Source organism: Caretta caretta, chromosome 8 (assembly GCF_965140235.1).
Source record: "Caretta caretta isolate rCarCar2 chromosome 8, rCarCar1.hap1, whole genome shotgun sequence".
Classification (NCBI taxonomy): Eukaryota; Metazoa; Chordata; order Testudines; family Cheloniidae; genus Caretta; species Caretta caretta.
The window spans coordinates 34,600,961-34,622,429 of NC_134213.1; the positions used below are offsets into that span (position 1 = coordinate 34,600,961).

Sequence of the window (21,469 nt, forward strand, 5' to 3'; positions counted from 1 at the left end):
GTATACAATCGGGTGGCAGCAAATACAGTACAGTGCTGTGTTTAAACATAAACTACTTAAAGGGTGGGGGGGGAGAGTTAAAAAAAATCTGACAAGATAAAGAAACTGTTTCTGTGCTTGTTTCATCTAAAGTAAGATGGTTAAAAGCATTTTTCTTCTGCGTAGTAAAGTTTTTCAAAGCTGTATTAAATCAATGTTCAGTTGTAAACTTTTGAAAGAACAACCATAATGTTCGTAACTCTGAAAAAACATTTAGGAGTTGCCAACCTTTCAGGAATGGAGGGGGTTTGTAACTTTGAGGTTCTACTGTATTCATAAAGCTGTAAAGCAGCCTTGTAGTGGGAGATTTTAAGGGAAAGCGTTGGTTCTAGCCATGAAATATTGATAAATATGGAAGTTGTACAGCAGTTGAACATTCTCAAGCTTTTTGGCTGTATGTAGCAGCATTGCTATAGCTGAATGTAAGCTGACTTTGTATTTAAACTGTTAAAAGAAAACAGCCTCAATTTGGGTTTGAGAAGTAACTGGGGGTTGGAGGGAAGCTGGTTTCTGACTCACAAAATATTAGCTAGAGACTGACCTTAGTCAAAATAAGACAAATTAACCACCAAAACACTTTTGATGGGGCACTCTGCTTGGAAATACTATATTTTAGGTAGTTGTTCTAGGCTTATTTAACCTAAACAAACGTAACAATCATGGTGTCGTAACTGAAAACACAATTTTGCACTGAAATGATAAAATGGGAAGCGAATTCAAAACTGGTATTTCCAAAGGCAGTGCAAATTTGGCTTTAAGTAGTAACTAATGTAGCACTTTCATATAATCCTTATGTTTCATTTCAAAATCAATCCATCATAACAAAGAAGACCTAGTAAGACTGAAGTTAACTTTTTTTCCTTTCTCTCTCTCTCTCAAAGAAATGACTACTGTTAATGCAGGCAGTGTTAACTTCAAATGGGATCCCAAAAGTTTAGAGATAAGAACACTGGCAGTTGAAAGACTATTGGAGCCCCTGGTAACACAGGTAAGAAATCTGTATATCAAGCTCTCAAGTTTTTGGTAAGTTTTTTTCAATTTGATGATTAATCCTCATACCTTGAAGTTTGAAGTCCAGAAATGAAAACCTGGTCTGAAATAGATAGGTGGAGGGGGACCGTGGGGGATCAAGAACAAAAGGCTTTTGCTCAGTCTGTTGGTGGTAAGCATACTTCTAGTCTTAATCTTAGACTCAGTGTTTTTTTTGCTTTTTGTCACAACTTAATATAACACAGTCCTTCATTTAATCAGAAGTGCAAAAAGCGCATATCACATTGCTGCTGAAGTTTTATTGTACTTGCGCTCAGTTTATTCTCTTCTCTGTGGTACAGGATTTTTTTTTTCCAACAAGAATCCTTTAGGTGAAACTTATTCAATTGTTCTTGTCTAAATATTGTTCTTTCTAATTGTGTCATTAGAAACCGAGATGCTGTAGAAAGTTCTGTCTTGCATTAGAATTCTGGTGGACTAAAAGCCCTTATGGTGGGAAGAGCAGCAACTGCTATAGTTAAGATTGCATAACAGCTTTCATTTGAATTCCCTGTTAGATAGAAAGCTTTTATAAGCAAAAAGCTCACTTTGGGGAGAGCAGCCAAACAGTGAAAATTTTGAGCACAAGTGGTTGTTGCCTGCAGTACAAGGCAACTAGATATTTTCCTATTTGAAAATACTAGAAGCCCTTTTAATACATGTCTATAGCCAGAATTAGTTGGGAGGAGTAAAAGTTGAAATAGGTAATGGAACAAACTCTCATTTAGAAAAAGTGCCATGGTCAAACTTAGTTTTCCTTTGACACAGAACTCTTCGACAATTGCATGCTTATACTTGTAAAATGTCCACTAAACTTTTGTGTAGTGTTCAGCCACTGAAGACTTTGCTTTGTACATGTGACTAATTACATAATAAAGTGTACTGAAGGAGATGGAGAGTATGGGTGCATACCTTGTAAGGCCTACAGGGTGGAGACACCCAATAAAGATACTTTGGGCACTCTGAAGATTTGCAGCAAAGGGTTTCTCATGCAGACCTCTTAAAGTGCATTGGGGAAAGAATTATAGTAGCATCTAGCCTGTTTAAGAATAGGGAACTTAAATAATTTTGCCAGTTTGTACAGAATGTCACAGTTCTGGAGATCTGAAAAACTTTCTTCAATGTGTGAAGGTCTGCAGATCTTGCAATCAGTCAGGTTCTGTTTCCAAAGCTAAATACCCCATCATTCATTGGCAAGAAGTAGACTTTCTACTTCTTGATGAACTTACCATTATTTTCTGTTTCTAAAGTTGTAAAATGCCATTGGATTTCCTACCATTTAGTTCTGTATCCTTGCAAATTCAGAGTCATTCATAGATTTCTCCCTTTAGGGAAATTCAATTGACATCATCAAAAGAACAAACTTTTTTTCAGGACATTCTGAGTACAGGATAATTTTCTTTCATGAGGTAGTGCAGCAGCAACAGCCTGTACCTGCAGTTCCAAGTGCTCTAAGTGGTGTGACAGGGAAAATAACTGGAAGAAGGTAAAGCAAACTTCCTCTTGCAGTAAATTTAGTGCATGAACTGAGATTATCTGTTGGTGAAAACTGTCCCTAGTGAAGGACAATCATCACCAAAGAGGGCTTCTTACCTGCCATGGGTCCACTGATAGGCAAGTAGATTGACCTTTGAGGAGCTACAGAGCCACTTCATTAGCCCTTGAAGTTTCTAGAGCATCCATTTTGTTTCCCAAAGGGAGACCTGGCCCGGGTGAAATCTGTCAGAGGTCCTGCCACTGAAGAGGAGTGTGCTCTACATCCTGGAGGTTCCCTTATGAAATATAAGCTCGAGAGTGGGCTGTTGATCATGGAGCTGTGCCACAGAAGTGTAGCTGCAGATGAGGAAGATTCCTGTGACCTGTTGTCATAAGTGAATGCTTATGCACTATGACAAAAACTGAACTTAAATCCTAAAACTTAAAACAAAAAACCCACTAGTTGTACCAGTTCAAGTCAAGAATGGCCTAAAAACTTTTGTGTAGCTAGTGTTTTAAAGCTACATGTCAAGAAGTGGGACTGTTACAGTTGAATCTTAAGTGATCAGTTTTGGTAACTTCCTGTTAAAAATATAAGAAGCTAAACAAATGGCAGATCTTGTACCTCTTCAGTTTGACATTTTGAAGCTACTTACTGAGATTACTTAGGTGTAAAGAGAACCAGAATTTATTATCCATTTTAAGCACATTTCAGAATGCTACTAAAGAATAATAGAGACCATAAATCAACAGCGGTATTTGTCTTGCCTGTTGGTAAGAGTCAAGAAAACGTCAGTCTGTATCAAGGTGTATGTGCCCCAGAGTCATGTGCTTCGTAGATCAAATAGTATCTTTCTGCCAGTGTCTATCAAGACTTATTTTTCCTTAGAGCAATGGCAGCTTCCTGGCTGGAAAGATTATACTTTTTTGTATTGAGAAATTTGTAAGACCCCCCTGTAAGTCCTTGATCTTTTTAAAACTAGATGTACAAGCAATGGTGGATGAAATCTGTTCTTATTGGAGCACTACCAAGTAAATGGCTTTGTCCAGCGTGGTTCCACCTTTATAGTAACACTACAGATGGGATCCTTTCTGTAGGATCTGCAGACATTGCTATTGGAGGACAGTGAATTTTCAGGTAGACACTTCCCTACTGGCTTTTAAATTAAACCTTTGGGTGCAGGGGCGAGAGAGAAGGGGGGGGGGGGGGGGTGTGGTCACAGAACTAGACTCTCATAATGCATAGGCACAAAGAAGCCAAATTAAGGCTGCACAGACCACTTCAATTCTTTCATTTTCTGACTTGAGTACTTTAGAAGAACATGAAGGCTGCAAAGTAGCTCTTTTACATGTGCCTTACTGGGGCTTTTAAAAGAGCAAATTGCAGGGGGGACGACAAAAAAACAAATTCTATCATGGACTTTTGACGCCCACGTGGGTGGTCATGAGGCAAAAATAAAAGCAACAGGACAGTCTGCAAAATATATTTGATGCCTGTATACCAATACAAGTATGGGGAACAAGCAGGATGAACTGGAAAACATGGTATATGAAGAAAAATGTGACTTAATTGGCATTAGAGAGACTTGGTGGGATAACTCCCATGATTGCAGTACCAGCATTGAGGGATATAGCTTGTTCCAGAAGGGTAGGTATGGGGGGAAAAAAGGAGGCGGGATTGTGCTCTGTATCAAGAATGTATACACTTGCTCCAAGGCCCAAGAGAAAGTGGGTGGCAGACCTACTGAGAGTCTTCGGATGAGGATAAAAAGGGAAAAGAATAGCAGTGATCTTATGGTGGGGCGGTCTATTATAGTGCATCAAATCAAGAAGAGGAAGTGGATGAGGCATTCTACAAGCAGGTGACAAGATTATCGAACACACACAAGCTAATATTAATGTGGGATTTTAACTTCCCTGATATTTGTTGGATGCTTATTATAGCAAAACATATGTCCTGCAAGTTCGTTCTTGTGCAGGGGACAACTTCCTGATTCAGAAAATTGAGGCAACAACTAGGGGGTCATCCATTTTGGATATGGTGTTGATCAACGGGGATGAATTAGTTACAAATGTGAAAATGATCGGGAACTTAGTGTTGCTGATCTGATAGAATTCAAGAGCCTAACGAAAGGAGGATATGAGAACAGCAAAACAAGGACACTGTACTTCAGAAAGGCAGATTTTCAACCAACTCAGAGAAATAATAGGCAAGGTCCCATGGAAAGACCAATTAGGAAGAAAAGGAGTTCCTAAAAAATGTAATACTAGATGCTCAACATCAAGCTGTTCTGATGCAGAGGAAAGATAAGAGCTACAGGAGGCCAATGTGGCTGCACAAGAAGCTGGAAGGAGGGGCATGTCACCAAGGAAGGTATACATGGGAATAGCACGAGCATGTAGGGACAAAATCAGGAAAGCCATGGCAAAGAATGAGTTACCGCTGGCAAGAAATGTTAGAGACAACAAGAAGGGATTCTGCAAATGTCAGACAAAGATCGGGGATGGTGTGGATCCATTACTCAATGGAAACGGTGAGCTGGTAATGGAAGTTGATAAAAAGACAGAGCAGCTCAATGCCTCCTTTGCTTCAGTCTTTTCACAAAAAATAACATGTGACTGGACAATTAGTGAAGTTACCATAGACTGTAAAGGGGGAAGGGATGCAGATCTGGATAAGTAAAGAACACTTCAGATCTTCTGACTGATTTGAATGAATTCACGTCACCACAGCTTGCTGAAGAAATTAGCTGAAGAAATCTCTTCACTATTGGCAATAATATTTGCAAACTCATGGATGACGAGAGGTCCCAGAAGACTGGAGAAGGGCGAACATAATGTCCATCTTTAAAAAGAGGGAAAAAGGAGGAGCTGGGGAATTTATAGACCCATCATCCTGACCCCAATACCTGGGAAGCCAGTAGAACAAAGTATAAAACATTCAGTTTGCGAATACCTAGAGGATGAAGGGGTAATCACTAGCAGCCAGTGTGGCTTTATTAAGAACAAATCATACCAGACCAGCTTGATTTCATTTTTTTTGACCGTGTAACTGGTTTGGTGGATGGGGGGATGCAGTGAACATAATATACCTCAACTTCAGCAAGGCTTTTGACCCCCAGATTGGCGGGTAGCGATTGATCTATCGGGGATCGATTTTATCACGTCTAGAGTAGATGCGATAAATTGATCCCCAATCACTCTGCCGTCGACCCCTGTACTCCACCGCGGCGAGAGGCAGAAGCGGAGTCGATGGGGGAGCGACAGCAGTCGACCCCACGCTATGAGGACACGAGGGAAGTTGTGTATCTTAGGTTGGAAACACCCCCCACCCCCGTGTAGACCAGGCCACAGTCCCACATGACGTGATGCCAATTTTTAAAAAGGGCTCCAGAGGTGATCCTGACAATTCAGGCTGGTAAGCCTGACTTTAGTACCGGGTAAACTGGTTGGAAAATATAAAGAACAAAATTGTCTGACATACCTAGCTGAACATAATTTGTTGGAAGAGGTCAACATGATTTTTTGTAAAGGAAAATCATGCCTCATCAATCTGCTAGAATTCTTTGAGGCAGTCAACAAGCATGTGGTTAAGGGGATCCAGTTGATATGTACTTAGATTTTCAAAAAGCCTTTGATAAGGTCCCTCACCAAAGGCTCTTAAGCAAAGTAAGCTGTCGTGGGATAAAAGGGAAGGTCCTCTCATGGATTGGTAACTGGTTAAAAGATAGGAAACAAAGGTTAGGAATAAATGGTCAGTTTTCAGAATGGAGAGCGGTAGAGTGGTGTCCCCCGGGGGTCTGTACTGGGACCAGTCTTGTTCAACATATTCATAAATGATTTGGAAAAAGGGGTAAACAGTGAGGTAGCAAAATTTGGAGATGATACAGAACTACTCAAGATAGTTAGTTCTCAAGCAGACTGCGAAGAGCTACAAAAGGCTCTTTCAAAACTGGGTGACTCAAGAAAGAGATCTTGGAGTCATTGTGGATAGTTCTCTGAAAATATCCACTGAATGTACAGTGGCAGTCAAAAAAGCAAAGAATGTTGGGAATCATTAGGAAAGGGATAGATAAGAGAAAATATGATATTGCTTCCATAGAAATCCATCATATGCCCACATCTTGAATAATGCATGCAGATGTGGTTTGCTCCATCTCAAAAAAGATATGTTGGAACTGAAAGGTTCAAAAGAGTAACAGAAATGATTAGGGATATGGAATGGCTTCCGTATGAGGAGAGATTAATAAGACTGGGACTTTTCATCTTGTAAAAGAGACGACTAAGGGGGAATATGATTGAGGTCTATAAAATCATGACTGAAGTGGAGAAAGTAAATAAGGAAGTGTTGCTTACTCCTCATTACACAAGAACTAGAGGGCACCAAATGAAATTAATAGGCAGCAGGTTTAAAACAAAGAAAAGGAAGTATTTCTTCTCACAATGCATAGTCAGCTGTTGTGGCACTCTTTGCTAGTGGTTGTTATGAAGGCCAAGACGAGAACAGGGTTAAAAAAAAAAAAACTAGATAAATTCATGGAGGATAAGTTCATCAATGGCTATTAGCCAGGATGGGCAGGGATGATGTCCCTAGCCTCTGTTTGCCAGAAGCTGGGAATGAGTGACAGGGAATGGATCACTTGATTATCTTTGTTTTATTCCCTCTGGGGCACCTGGCATTGACCACTATCGGAAGACAGGATACTGGGCTAGATGGACCTTTGGTCTGACCCAGTATGGCTATTCTTATGTTATAACATTCTGATATGTAAGCTGGAGAAATGCAGGCACAGCAGAACTACCATTAAGTGGATGCATAATAGGTTAAACAACTTCAAACAAAGAATACCTATTAATAGAATGATGCCAGATTGAAATGACCTGTGTTTTGCTGGAACTTTCCAAAAAACTTCAGCCTGAGGCAGACATTGATCATGGAAAAATTGAGCCAAAATGGTTAAAACTTGTTTTCAGTTGCTTATAAAGCTTCACCAGGGTCTTAAAATGGAAAGTGTCAGTCAATCTTGCACTTACAGGTGGTGGTATGAACTGCACCTAGAAAAGTGATTAAATGAGAACTTGGTGACATGTTGCAGCCATCTAATTTGGCTGTAAAATCACTTTGCTTGCAAAGTCCCTCATCCCTTCAGTCTTGGACTGAAGAAAGGCTGTGAAGCTAGCTTTCTGTAGATGTGCCACTTCAATCCTGTTAATCTTTTTAAATGTTTCAAAGTCTTAAAAACGGTCCTGAACTAATTGTTTCAAACTTGGATTCTTCTTGTGTGAAGCCAAATCCAAAATAGCCCTGGCCTCTTGCTGAAATTGTAGCTTAATGATGCATAGAAAAAGATGCACCTAACTTTTAATCAATTTTTGTCTGCTTCTTAAACAACAAACCCCTCACTAAGCACTTTAGCTTAAGTTTATCATACTTGTCTAATTACAATGTCACTATGCTTCTTGATTAAAGAACCATGAAAACTGCTCAAAAATGAATTTACTGGCAATTAAGTACTGCCTACTTGAAGTCAGCATAGGTATTGCAAATATGCTTTTGATTCAGAAAATCCAAGCTATTAGGTTGATAAGCTTGTATCTTGTTTCATGTTACATATACTTATTCGGTATACATCTCAACTATAAATTATCCCTTTTTTCAGGTTACAACACTAGTTAATACCAGTAACAAGGGTCCTTCCAACAAAAAAAGAGGACGTTCTAAGAAAGCCCATGTTTTGGCTGCATCAGTTGAACAAGCAACAGAGAATTTCTTGGAGAAGGGAGACAAAATTGCAAAAGAGAGTCAGTTTCTTAAAGAGGAACTAGTGGCAGCTGTGGAAGATGTTCGCAAGCAAGGTAGGTGACGTATTTTTTGTGATAACTTAAATCTGAGTTTCTCAAGTCTGTCTTTTAGCTATTCTTTCTTATGCCCATAATTTTATCTATGTGCGTTCAGCTTCCAAACTTTGTCCTTCAATTTCCCTCCGTTTAAACATCGCTTTAGTAGTTTAAACAGCACAGGTGCCACAAGTAAATAGTCTACACTACAGAAGAGAGAAATGGATTACGTTCTTTAAAGGGCATTTTCAACTTAATTTTATTCACAAAATAAACTTTCTTTAGGAGAGGTTTTCTGTAAAAGCTTAATTTTATAAAGTACAATTCTTTAAACATGGGGAATGTTTAAAATGAAATATTGCCATACCAACACAGAGGGCAGGAGCAGCACACGGAAGTGTGGGGAGGGACAGCTGAACTGCTCAGCAATTGATAGCCTGCTGAGCGACTCCACCCTGGTTCCAAGTCCTCACCAGCTAGCTCCAAGGGGCTGCTCTTCCCACAAGCAATGGACAAAGCAGGTGGCTGCCAAACAGTGTTATAAAGGAGCATTTGGCAACTTTAAACGAGCATGTTCTCTAATTGATCAGCAGCTTAACCACAAAACAATATTAACTGGGACAACGTTAAGTGAGGAGTTACTGTAGTTATTAGTGGTGCTGATGATGAGCTACGAATGAAGCTCTGTGCAAAGGAGGAAGAAATTCCTCAAGCTGTGTGCTAGTTGATCTTTCCACAATGTTATAGTGAGCAGTGGTAATAAAGATTGTTAAACTGTATCAATATGACTCGATCCCCCAGTTAACTTTCCAAAACATTCAGCTCTTATAGCTGAAATTTTCTGCACTTGAGTCTGGCAGTGACTCTTTGGGAACAAAATTCCTTCAGCTGTGAGCGTTCTAGAAGGGTGAAATACTACTTTCACCCTTTACAGCTTCTCCATTTCTCCTTCCTTCCCATACCATCAACAACTCAAATTAAACTTGATGTATAACTAGTGCTAATTGGGCTATGGCCACTCTCTGATTTAAAAAAATATTGATAAAGGTTATCCAAACAATCTTTTCTAATTGCTTCTGAGTGCTTATTGGGCATCTGACTCTCTTGGCCCATCCCAATGAAGTTTTGCACTCCTTCCTTTTGATGTTGCATTGCATATTGCCCTGGCATGGCCACGGGGCTAAGCTGTTGGGACAACTTGCACGAAGGAGATTGCATATTTATCACAGTGCACGTAGGCTGGATTAACAGAGCAGCAACAGCCCTTCAGAAAACTTTTTAGGCAAATAACAGTAGATGTTGGGCTCTTCTTCCCAAAATCCTGTGCTACCTTGCTCTTTCTTGTTCCTACAAAATACAGGTATCCTCTCTTGTATATTGAATTGTGTAGGGGTATGCATGTGAAGCAATTGAATGACTTGATGTATTGAAGTGTGTGTATATATAATACACTAAACTTTTTAAACTAGTCTGGCATCCTTTCTGCAGCAGGATGAGAGAATCTTATTTTGTTTTGGAGCTGTGAGGATGTTCACAGCAATTTTCTTTTGCTCATGCCCTTTTCCTTTCTCTACCCCTTTTCCTTCCCTGCCAACTTTCCCCATACATCAAGGTCCGATGTATTTGGGAGGTCCCTCTGCCTGATGGTGCCTAGTAAGTTTGCACACCCTGCACAAATGTGATCTCTGGGTTACATATAGTAGTACACTAACACTTGGGCTTAGTGTTAACCTTGCATTTTTGCTTCACGTTGGGAAATCCTTGTTATCAAAGTGAACAGATGCTGGTTTTCCTGAGCCTGCATTTATATTTCTAAGCATAAATAGCTGAGGCCTCTACAGAGGTAGAGCATACAAGAGTCTGACCAAATCCCTGGGTGCTATTCGTTTGCAATGTTCCTATCTAAATTGCCATCTGACTTTGCTAGTTCTATGTATCTAAGAATATTATAGGGAGCTCTGTCTCTTGAGAATCTGGCTAATATACAGCACGAATATAATTCTTGTTCACCACAATTGATTTAATTTCTAAATTAACAGGACTGGTCTTTTGCCTATGTCACTGCCGAATGACAGTGCTTTGATTTTGTTAGGGACAAAATGTTATGTTGAGGTCAGTAAACTACATCTCGTCCCAATCATGGGTAAGACTGATTTAGAATGGAGAGCTGAATATTAGCATAAAATAGCTCTCTGATTCTGTAGTTGAATTAGTGAACTGTAGGTTCTCTATATTACTGAATGTGCTTTATTAATGCAATATATGGGGTCAGTCTTCTACTCAAGAAATGTTGCTGTGCTGGGGTAGCACAGCAGTGTAGACACTTTTTACAGAAATGGAAGTGATTCTTCGGTTGCTGTAGTAAATACTCTTCTCTGAGAGGCAGTGGCTAGGTCTTCCATCAACCTAGCAGTGCCTACACCTGGGCTTAGATCAGTTTAATTACATTTGCACATGGTTTTTCACACTGCTGAGTGATGTGGTTAAGTTGACCTAACTTTGTAGCGTAGACCAGCTCTTAAATGTTTATATTGAATAATAAAATAAGACTGGCTGTTGTGTGAGCCTCCTGGATTGTCAAGACTATATGCCTCTTTGTAGAGGTCTGCTTGAGCCTAAGTTTAAAGCCCGACCTGAACCTGAACCAAGCCCAGGAGTGTCAAATTGTTTTCATACCCAACTCATGCCCAACACTTGTAGGGAGTTAGTTTTTGCTCTGGGAGCTATGGTTAGAGGTGGGGTGGTCTATGCCCAGAGGATCAGTGTTGTTTTTTGCCCCACAGAAGCTCAGCCTGCGAGAACTGATGAGCTTGGCCCCTGCAGCAAGGAAGCCACCTCTGTCACAGGGATCAGTGGATCGGCAGCTGTTTGCATAGATGCATATCTCTGGGATAAGACCAAGCAGCTTTGCCACCTCATCCAGAGCATCTGCTTGCCCAGCAGTGCAAGCCCAGGGTTCAGACCTCTGCATGCAGGCCTGGGAGGCTGTCACCCACCACACCATTCAAAGGAACGAAAGGGACAGGGACCTGTCCCTGATTTTCTCCCAGTTGGCTCAACCTGTCAGCAACACTGGGATGCTCTACGTACTGCAGTGGTGGTACCATTACAGCTTCCACTCCCCTTTGAATCTACCACAGTTGCTCTTTGGGGAGTTTGTTTTGTAGCACTACCAGTGTCATTCCTGCTCAGAGTACCTTGCTACCAGAGGCGGGGCTGTGATGTCCCCCAGGGGTCAGAAGGGCTGGGGACTGAGGATGGAGTTGAGGGAAGGGGAAGAATATGGGGGCGGGGGGGGGGAGTTGAGGAGAACAGGACCGTGGGGCAGGGGGAATGGCAGAAGAGGAAGGGCTGAGGAGTGGAGAGGAAAAGCCGAGGAGGAGGATAATTGACAGACAAAGGAAGTCAGAGGAGTGCTTTAGGAAGTTGGAACCACATGCACAAAGCAGGAAAAAGAAATGGCTGAACCTGAGCCCCTTAGAGGGTCGAATTTTTTTTTTCTTCATACCCAAATCCAGTACTTGTAACCCAACTGGACCCGGTGACAAGGGTCTAGGTCTTGGATCCAGCTTGTTAAAACTTTAGTACATCTTTCTGAAGGGTCATGGGAGTAAAGCTGATCCTGGATGAACTATATTTTGGTTCACATGCACAATTCATGCTGTTCCTATCCACTTCTTGTCAGCTTTATTGTGGTCATAGACCATTCTGGAGTGCCTGCATGCCAATGAATATCAAAGTGTGTAAGTATTTTTTTAGAGAAACCTAGCACCCTGAGACCAGAAGAGTGGTATGAATAAACATACTTCATCTAAATTGCCATTTTGGTCCCTATTCCTTATAACTATCACTGTATTTCTAAAATGTTATTTCTGAACTGCCTGTGTAAATTATCCTTGTCTTTGTTCATCAGAAACAATGAGAAATAGCCTCTTGTCAGTTACTTGCAGTACTTCATCTCTCTGTTCCTGGGCTACTGTCTCTAAAGTAGTGCAGCATTAGTCAGTTGGTTCAATCAGGTTCAGAGTTCTTAAGTATACAGAAGATGTACATATTTTCTGTTAGGTAAAATGTGATCAGCAGTGTCACCTTGGTTCTGTAATCCTATACCTTTTGAGTAGTATGTAATAGATAAACCTGTCTTCAGTAGTGCATACGAATCTACCAGAAAAAAATTAAATAAAACCAAACCCTCTGATCCAGTGGTTCTCAACCTGTGGCCCGTGGGCCACTTGTGGCCCAATCAGCACATAGCTGCGGCTCATGTGACATTCTCAGGATTGTAGAGGTAGTATTGGATGCGGCCCACAGCAGTAAATAGCTTGAGAACCACTGCTCTGATCTGTAACTCATAGATCTAGCTAATGTAATTCTAAAACTTTAAAAATGACCTTGAAACTCAGATCTAAGCTACAACACTTCTTCTAAAAAGGAGGTAGGTTCTTTGACGGTTCTGGCTGGTGGATATAAAGGAACTGAAGAGGGCATGGTAACTTTATATCTTCTGTTAGTAGAATGTTGGGCTCAAGGGATATGGATGTGCCTTCTAAATGGTTCTGTGAAGATAATGTAGTTGATAAAAACAACAGCTACCATGGTAAGCAACGCTGTAACTAACCAGCTTCTGAAAGGAGCTAGTTAATAACAATACTCCCATTTGAGAGAATATTCAACTAAACATTTTACTTGTGAATGAAGCTATTCTGAACCTGAGCAATGGGACAGATCACGTAACAAAATAAAACATAAATCCTTAATTTCCCTTGGTACATCAGAGTGATACAGTTTAGGAAGAGACTAAGGTAGAATATTTCAAAGGGACAGTGTCCAAATCCCATGGAAACTTAATGGGAGTTAGGTGCCTAACTTGTTTAAACTGTTTCAGAAAGCTCAGCTAGAGCTCTTATGGTTTAAGCAAACTGATTCTAGTTATGTCATGAGAATCACAAATTTGTAAGGGCCTCTGGTCACTTTTTGTAGGAAATAGAACAGTGTGATTAATACTGTTACTTGTAGCCAACCAGGTTTGAGAGTTCAGATTTTTCAGGCTTATTTCAAAGTGTGACTGTTTCTAAAGAGCCCATAAACATCTGTCCGATCAAGCCAGGACAACTGAAATTTTTTTAAAACCAACTATGAAGTCCTTGTTGTCTCTACCTGTCAAGGAAGGCTCAATGAGGAATGGACAAAATTCCATAATTATCAACTTGCATTTTGTAGGCATGGGGAAAGTGAGTAATCAGGGGAGTTTTGAACAAAAGGTGGTAGCTTGGCAAGCTGCAATAGAAAGCCTTTCAGATATAGGGGACAGTATGGAAAGCCTCTTCTCACTCCATTGAACTGAGCATTGAGGGTGGTATCATTGGCAAGATGTGGGGTTGGATATGTACGCTGGGGCGGAGGTATACAGATGGGGACTCTGATATCAGACTTCTATCCTGGCCTTCAAGTGGTGGAGAATAGGTAGCCAGTGGAACAGATTGGGGGTGGGGGAATGTGAACAGTCTGAGGGAGGAATATGGAGTGTGAGAGATGGCACCTTGAGGTGTGCAGTAATCAAGGTGGGGGATAATTGGGGCATAGTTTGCGGTTTTTAGCTGTCAGAGGCAGAAATGGCAAAAGCAGACTATTGACACAGGAAAATGATTTTGTCATTTACTTGCATCAGAGGTACACACTCTTAAACTTCTTCCTCTCCTACTATCCATCCAAAAAAATGTGTAAAAACACTTCACTTAACATTTGGTAGATCTCATACGCAAGTTCTTGCTCTCTACTTTTTTTCTCCTCCATTTAAGAGAGTGTTACTTAAGCTCTTCAATTTTTCTATAGAGGCTAAAATAAGTCTTGCTAGTGGGCCATACTATGAAAGCTTGAATGTAACTGCATATCTTAATGTTGAGACTGAAATATGCCTGTCAGATTTAGTGCTTTCATGCATACATAGTGAGACCTTTTTCTTCCCAGCCTGAAAGTCCCCTGCGGGACTCAAATTGGGTGAGAAATACCTAAGGGCACAAAATAACTAATAATGCTAAATCTGCAACCCTTATGTCAAAATGGCATAACTAACGTTTTGTGTGTGTGTGTGGCAGTCCCCTGAGAAATATCCCCTCCCACCCCCCAAAATCAGTTTTTACCTCTTGTTGCTTTACAAAAACACTAGATGAAGCCATTGTGTTTGAAAGGGAAGGAGAACAGAGAATTAACTTGCTTAAACTTCATAGCTGCCTACTGCAGGGGTTTTTGCACCTTTTTGATGTAAGTTTGTACTGGCTGCTTTTGGATCCGCAGGATACCAAACTAGGTGGACCAGTGATCCAATACAGTTTTGCAATTCATGTGTGTCAATTTAAGATTTTTCTATCCTTAACATCTCCAGTTGGAAATGCCGTAACTGGGCAGCTGTAGCTTGATATTTGGAACTGGTTTTGTTTTACAAAAACTCAAAGATGCCTCATGTGGCAAAACACTGAACGCAGCTTATTGCTCATCTTAAATATATTTGTGAAGAACACAGTGGGACCTCATTCTCCATAGTGATCAGACAGCATCCTATTCTAGGGACCATTCTGGGTGGGAGTGAGCAGGGGTGGCAGTTGAGTGCCTTGATGTAAGGTCTAATAGCCCATTTACTCAAGAGAGATGTCCAATCTTACATCATTTAATGAAATATCTAACTTTAACTTTAAAAACTCAATCCCAAAGAACTGCTTACCATTTGGAGACTCTTCCCAGGATATAACACTACTGAACTTGGTTGAGTTCAGAATTAAACTAATTCTAAGCTTTTTAATCTCAAGATTTTTTTTACACATTCCTACAAGTTAAACTCTTCATCAGTTACTGATTTTTTTTTTTCTTTTTTTCTTTAGTAACCATGTCAAGGAGTAGCTGATTAAGCTCCTGTCTGAGGAAAATTTTATTTGGGTTAGATTACTATTGCTACATCTTCACTGAAGAAACTCAGTTTACTATTCCAAGTTCTGTATCATAGACTCATAGACTGAAATCCTGGCTCCACTGAAGTATGAGATTTTGTCACAGACTTCTGTGGAACCAGGAGTTCACAAGACTTTATCTGACAGAAGAACTTCAAATCAGTTGCAAGAGCACTGAGCACCTTTTCCACCCTCCCTAAACTTGTAACACTTAATTTTTTTTCCTTCAAATTTGCAAAAATAAGCCAGACTTATATTTTAGGTATGACTGTCAATCTCTAAAGGTCTTGTGTCCCCTACCACTCCCCAAAATTCATACATGGTTTATAAAGCTGCCTATGCCAATTTTGGGGTACCTATCACCTCATACATTCAAGTTTAGCAATTGGCTTAGTGTTTAACGATTTATTGTACATTCTGGGATTCAACCCCTGGGACTAGCTCTGTCACTGATTTTTAAGTCTACAGACTAGAATGTCCATGGTGGTTTTAAATCAACTGACTGCACCAACATATGGTAATATGAAGTACTGGTGCACTGGGGAAGGCACACTTGGTCAACCTCATAAAAGCTCCCATAAACTTTGTGGTGAGTGGATATAGAAAATAGAAATCCTCAGTCTTAACTAAATGTTAGCTAGAGGATTCTGAGTTCTTTGTTAAAGTTAACTGATTGTGTCTAGATGTAAAAGGAAGTTTTATATAGAAAGACGCAAAGCATTCATGTGTACTGAATACCTTTTCTATAAATGACTAGTGTTAAATGAAGCAACATTTGATACTCTGATTCCCAAGTAACTGTTCTCTTAACTCAAATGTAATGAAAAGTAGAGGCTGCTTTAGAAACACCTCTCTGAACATTCACAATTGCATGTTCTTTCTGTGGCAGTTGTAACAATTGAATATGTGGATGAGTGATATTAGGAAAATTCACAGCACCTTTAGGTGTCTTGTGATTTATCACCTGGAAATAGACTAGCAAATTTTCTACTGATCCCCAGTGATCCACAGTCCACTGTCTGAGAATCTCTGGCATACTCTGAATTGAAGCAATTGTAGGGGCTTGAGGAAAGGAGGACAGTTGAGATCTTGAAATATGAAGAGCTCCAAGAACCACTTTTATCCCTCATAATTCCAGAAGTATTGTTGTGATCTGAACTACTTCACTGCAGGGGTAGTGTGCAGCACAGGGAAAGAAGTCTAAATGACTCTACTTGCTCCTCTTAATGTGGACGAACTGACTTTTCCACGCTTCTGAATGGCGGTGGAGTCAAACTGAATGAGGGTGTCTAATCACCGAAGTGGCTCTTGCCTCTGCATTGTAATAAGAATAGATTTGTTTTACTTAACAAGTGAAATCCATAGACTACAGTTCAAAAAGTACAGTAGGAATATCACAGTATAATTCAATTTCTTCAATAGACAACTTGCTTGTGTCACTCTTTTTTTTTTTTTTAAACCTTTATACTGTGAACCAATTTGCAGCATATTTGGTCTAAATATCAAAACATTTTGGGGTTTTAACTTCCCTGAAGAGGTAGTTTTTAAGCAGCTTTACATCAGTATTATGTAATACGTAGAAATAAGATGTGATACCCAACATACAAAGTAAACACACATTCTACTTCTAGCTTGTGAAAACTAATTGAGATACTTTTTAACAATAAGCTGTGTGGTACATTTTCAAAACCATTCACAGTTTAACTTATAACAATCTTTTCAGCTCTGTTTGGGACAGTGTTTTGTGGCTAGCATTGAAAATAGCCAGGATACCTCCTTTTTCGTCAGTGGGAAACTTCAACTGTCTGAACTGTGGTGGTGTTTTTATAAGGACTATAAATAGCCACACTGGGTCTTGACTGAGAGATCCAAGCACCTAGCTGTCATGTTCGGATTCTAGGTATTTAGAAGTAGAAAGCTTGGGCACTGAGTCTGCATCATATAGCCTCTTTCTAGAATGATATATGTACAGGTTTGAGAGATTGTGGTTAAAAACCCTGGAAGTTGCTAGAGACTGCATATGAGCTATTTTAAGCTTGGTGTAGCTGAATTTAACAGTGGGATTGTTGCAGAAATTCCCCAGGGGTTACCTTTTGGTAGGAATATAAGAGCCAAATTAAAGTTTTTGTTTGAGGAACTTCAGTTCTGTGTTTCCAGGTAATTAAGATAATTGGCTTTTTTCAAAACCTAGACCCTTGTATACACTACAGGTTACTTCGGTGCAATTGATGTTGCTCAGGGGTATGAATAATCCACACCCCTGAGCAATGTAAGTTCTATGGACTTAAGCGCTGGTGCAGACAGCATTATGTCAGCTTCTCCTGCCGCCATAGCTACCGCATCTTTCCCGTCAACTTTGAGCATCTCCACCATAAGCGGTACAGTGGCGCAACCATGTCGGTGTGGCTTTACCGATGTAAGTGCAGTAGTGTAGATGTAGCCCTAGCATTAACTGGAAGCCAGGAAATTATAGTCCTGTCTTCCCCTCTCCTCTCTTCCTCCCACGCGTGTCGGGTCCCCCCCCACCCTCCGGTTTTTCTTCAGAGATAGTCAACTTGAAATTGAGCCAACTAGTTTAGATACTATATTCTACTTTTAAAACAACACTTCCTTGTGTGGATTTTAAATGTTTTCTCCCTTTTTGCTGTGTGAAAGACCCATGCAAACATGGGACTCTGACTATACACAAAGTATTTGTTTATTCAAATGCTTAGTAATCTTGGCTGTAACTTGCAGCAATTTGTAAGGGAGTGAAATTTCCGCAAGTGTATTTAAGTTCACTGTAACCCTTCAAGTTATTCTAAGCATATTTAAACATGATTAGAGACTTCATGTTGTGTGATGTTTCTAAACTTTGTAAGTTGAACCCTTGCAATACCTTCTTTACTGATGCTTTTAGCCTGCTTGCTGAAACTTTGGTAGGTCTCCCCCCCCCCCCCCCCCCCCCAAGGTTCTAGTTCCTCTAGTTTGAAACAAAGGCTAAAACTGAACTTTGTGTGCAAAATATGAATCTAGTGTTTGTGACATTTTTAATGCTTACTGTCCACACTGGGAAGAATGAAGTGCAAGTACCTTCAGATTTATAGTAATCACTGGGTACAGTAACTGAGGAGTGAACACTTTCTGATACTTTCTAAGATTGAACCTATTCAAATAAATCCCTGATCTTTCGAAGTGTAATTCTGAAATGAAGTATGTAACATTCTAAACCTAAGAAAAGATAGTCTTGCTAATATTTGTGCAGGTGACTCAATGAAGAGTGCCTCAGGAGAGTTTGCAGATGATCCCTGCTCTTCAGTGAAACGAGGGAACATGGTACGAGCAGCCCGTGCTCTCCTGTCTGCTGTTACCCGGCTGCTTATCTTGGCTGACATGGCGGATGTCTACAAGCTACTTGTTCAGCTTAAAGTTGTAAGTGTGGTTTTTCCTCTGTAACTCAGTATTTCATTTTCCGTTGTCCAGCATATGTTAGGCTTATTCTGACAAGCTGTCTTTTTTTTGTGTATTGTCCCTACAACTAGGCTGTTCTTCTGCTCCTGAGTCTGTTGCTCCCAATGCAAACTGGGTCTGTGTTGCCATTCTGTATTTGACTGTTTCAGTTGTTCTAAACATTACGCAGAAGGTATTGAACTCGTATTTAGGATACAATGAGCTGTTAATTATGTGTATTATGATTCCCCAGCTCCCATCCTTATTGGAATATTCTGACACTTCTGATTGTAGTAACTATCTGTAGTTTTATTTTGCTAAATGACTCTGCTGGATACTGTTTGGGGGAAAATTGCACAAACCTCTTGACGACAGGAGTAACTAAAAACTAGTCCTAACTTCCTGGAAAAAAGTGGGACACTGATAGGTTTGTTGAGATTTGAAACAGATACTTGTTTTAACAGGTGTGCCCACCCATAATACCATATGTACATACTTGCGTTAATATTGCTTTATCATACTGTGCTCTGGAATTGCCTTTTTAAACACAGAAAAATATGCGAAAGCATGTTTCTTGGAGGAAAAACCCATCAGAAAAAGCAGCCCAAACTTAGTCTGCTAGCCTTTCAAGTACATAAAGTTTAAAAAACAAAAACAAAAAAAAACCCCTGCTTGTTAATTGAGCTATAAAATGTCTTGGATTTTTCTGCAAATTGTACACTGAATAGTTAAATATATCTACGCTCTCTTGTAGGTGGAAGAAGGTATCCTGAAATTAAGAAATGCAGGTACTGAACAGGATTTAGGAATACAATACAAAGCACTCAAACCAGAAGTGGATAAGCTTAATATAATGGCAGCCAAAAGACAGCAGGTACAGTAACAGTACTTTTTTATTTGGTCTTCAGTGTCTTAGGTGTTCTCTCCCCTGCCGCCCCCCCCATCCCCCCCCCCAAAAAGAAGCCAACAAAAAACTGCAACAACAAAACAACCCAACAAAAAACAAAGCAAAACCACATTTCGAAAACATGACTGGGCCCCTCTGCATGACTTCTGAGCCCAAGGCACTGCTAATAAACATTACATCTTTTGTTGGTTGCTATGCACTACACCCACAGTGTTCAAAAATTGAATCTGCATCCTAGTAAGAACTCTGTTGAGATGTACTATAGTACTTATTATAACAAATTTATAGACAAATACATTTATTTTTAATGGAACAGCCATAACAAATTTATAGACAAATACATTTTATTTTTAATGGAACAGCCACTAATGCAACACTCTCTCTCTCACACACACACACACACACACACACACACACAAAATATCAGGGACTTGATTTTAAATTTATGGTTCCCACAGCAACTGTAACTTGGCAACATTGCACAATCTGTGCCGTAACATTTTGGTACTTGTGTACAAAACTATATGTATAAGTAAGGGAGCAGAATTATGGTTTCTGATAAGTAGTAATACTTCTGAGAGGGTATAGTCTAAACCACAATGTTGCATTAATATAGGTATTTGCATTTAATTAGGGTGTTTGTTTTTGGATTGTCTTATTACCTTGAGCAAATAAACGCTTCAGCAATCTCTCCACTATTTTCTAATCAGCCTCCTTTAAAGGACTTTTTTTTTTGGTAGTCAATATCTGTACATCTGAATAATTTGGTGAACGCTGGCTTAATCTTAAATGTGTGTCAATTTGTTTTGCTTAATGGTTTTCCTGTCATGAGTTATTCCTATAGATTAATAAATGTCAGTTACATTGAAAAGTAAAGATGGGTGAATAGTCTTATCAGTTTGAAATGGTGTGGTCTTTCTAAATTAACTATTACATTAGTGTTCATGCTATTTGTATGACGTAAAACTTCTAGCATATCACTGACTCTCTGTTCATATAAAGGAAGCTAGAGTAAGAGACAATTGGATAATGCATATTTTAAAAATGTAATTAGTGAAGTGCAAGACATTTGCCTGAAAACAGTGTGTATATGTATTATAATAAACCTGCAATTGAGATAGGTGGGTGTTTGTGTTGCTAGTCAATCTGCTATGTGAAAGGTTTGTCTTCTGCCACATGAGCAATGTTTGTGCTCATAATGCCTCCTCCGCTTAGTTATAGGTCTTACTTGGCTTCAGTATTATCTATCCCTCTTATATTTCTGCTTGGGATGTTTACTTCACCTTCCCCTTTGCTGTAAGGTATGGCTATTAAACTTAATGTTTCTCTATCAAGTACTTATTGTCCTTCTGAGCATGATGTGACTAGAGCTTTGGGACTCTGAACTTAACAAGACAGTGGCAGAGCTCGGAAAAGAAACTGTGATAGGAGGCCGATCACTGTTTTAATTTCTTCCACTATGAGTAGTGCCTAATTGGTAGCTGACTTCATTGATTTAGTATGTTTTGCCTTTCATAAAGTGCATTAAGTTCCTCGTATGAAAGATGCTGACAAGTATTGGATCTCCTATTTATAATGGTCATACTCCAAAAAGAGTGTTTGGGAAAACTCATGCAGGCATAGTTAAATCCAAATTAGCTGTAAATTGTAGTCACTGGCATAGTGTCTAGATGGAACGAGGCATGGATGAGAGCTAGCTGGTGGAAGCTCAGTCTAAATAAAACTGAAGTGAAGCTGGTTGCTAGAGCATACATCTAGCATTATCTGCCCCCCTCATTGTTTTGTTTTGTGCCCATCAAGTATTAAAGGT

General features: G+C 39.8%; 1 protein-coding gene across 1 annotated transcript in view; it reads left to right on the top strand.

Annotated features, from left to right (window-relative positions):
* Positions 1-21,469, top strand: part of CTNNA1 (catenin alpha 1) — a 204,159-nt gene that overhangs the window by 35,719 nt on the left and 146,971 nt on the right. Inside the window, exons 2-5 of the mRNA XM_048859987.2 lie at positions 921-1,027; positions 8,205-8,400; positions 18,568-18,734; positions 19,507-19,626. Coding sequence (XP_048715944.1) covers positions 923-1,027; positions 8,205-8,400; positions 18,568-18,734; positions 19,507-19,626 — 588 coding nt within the window. The 5' untranslated portion in view covers positions 921-922. The remainder of the gene's footprint in view (positions 1-920; positions 1,028-8,204; positions 8,401-18,567; positions 18,735-19,506; positions 19,627-21,469) is intronic.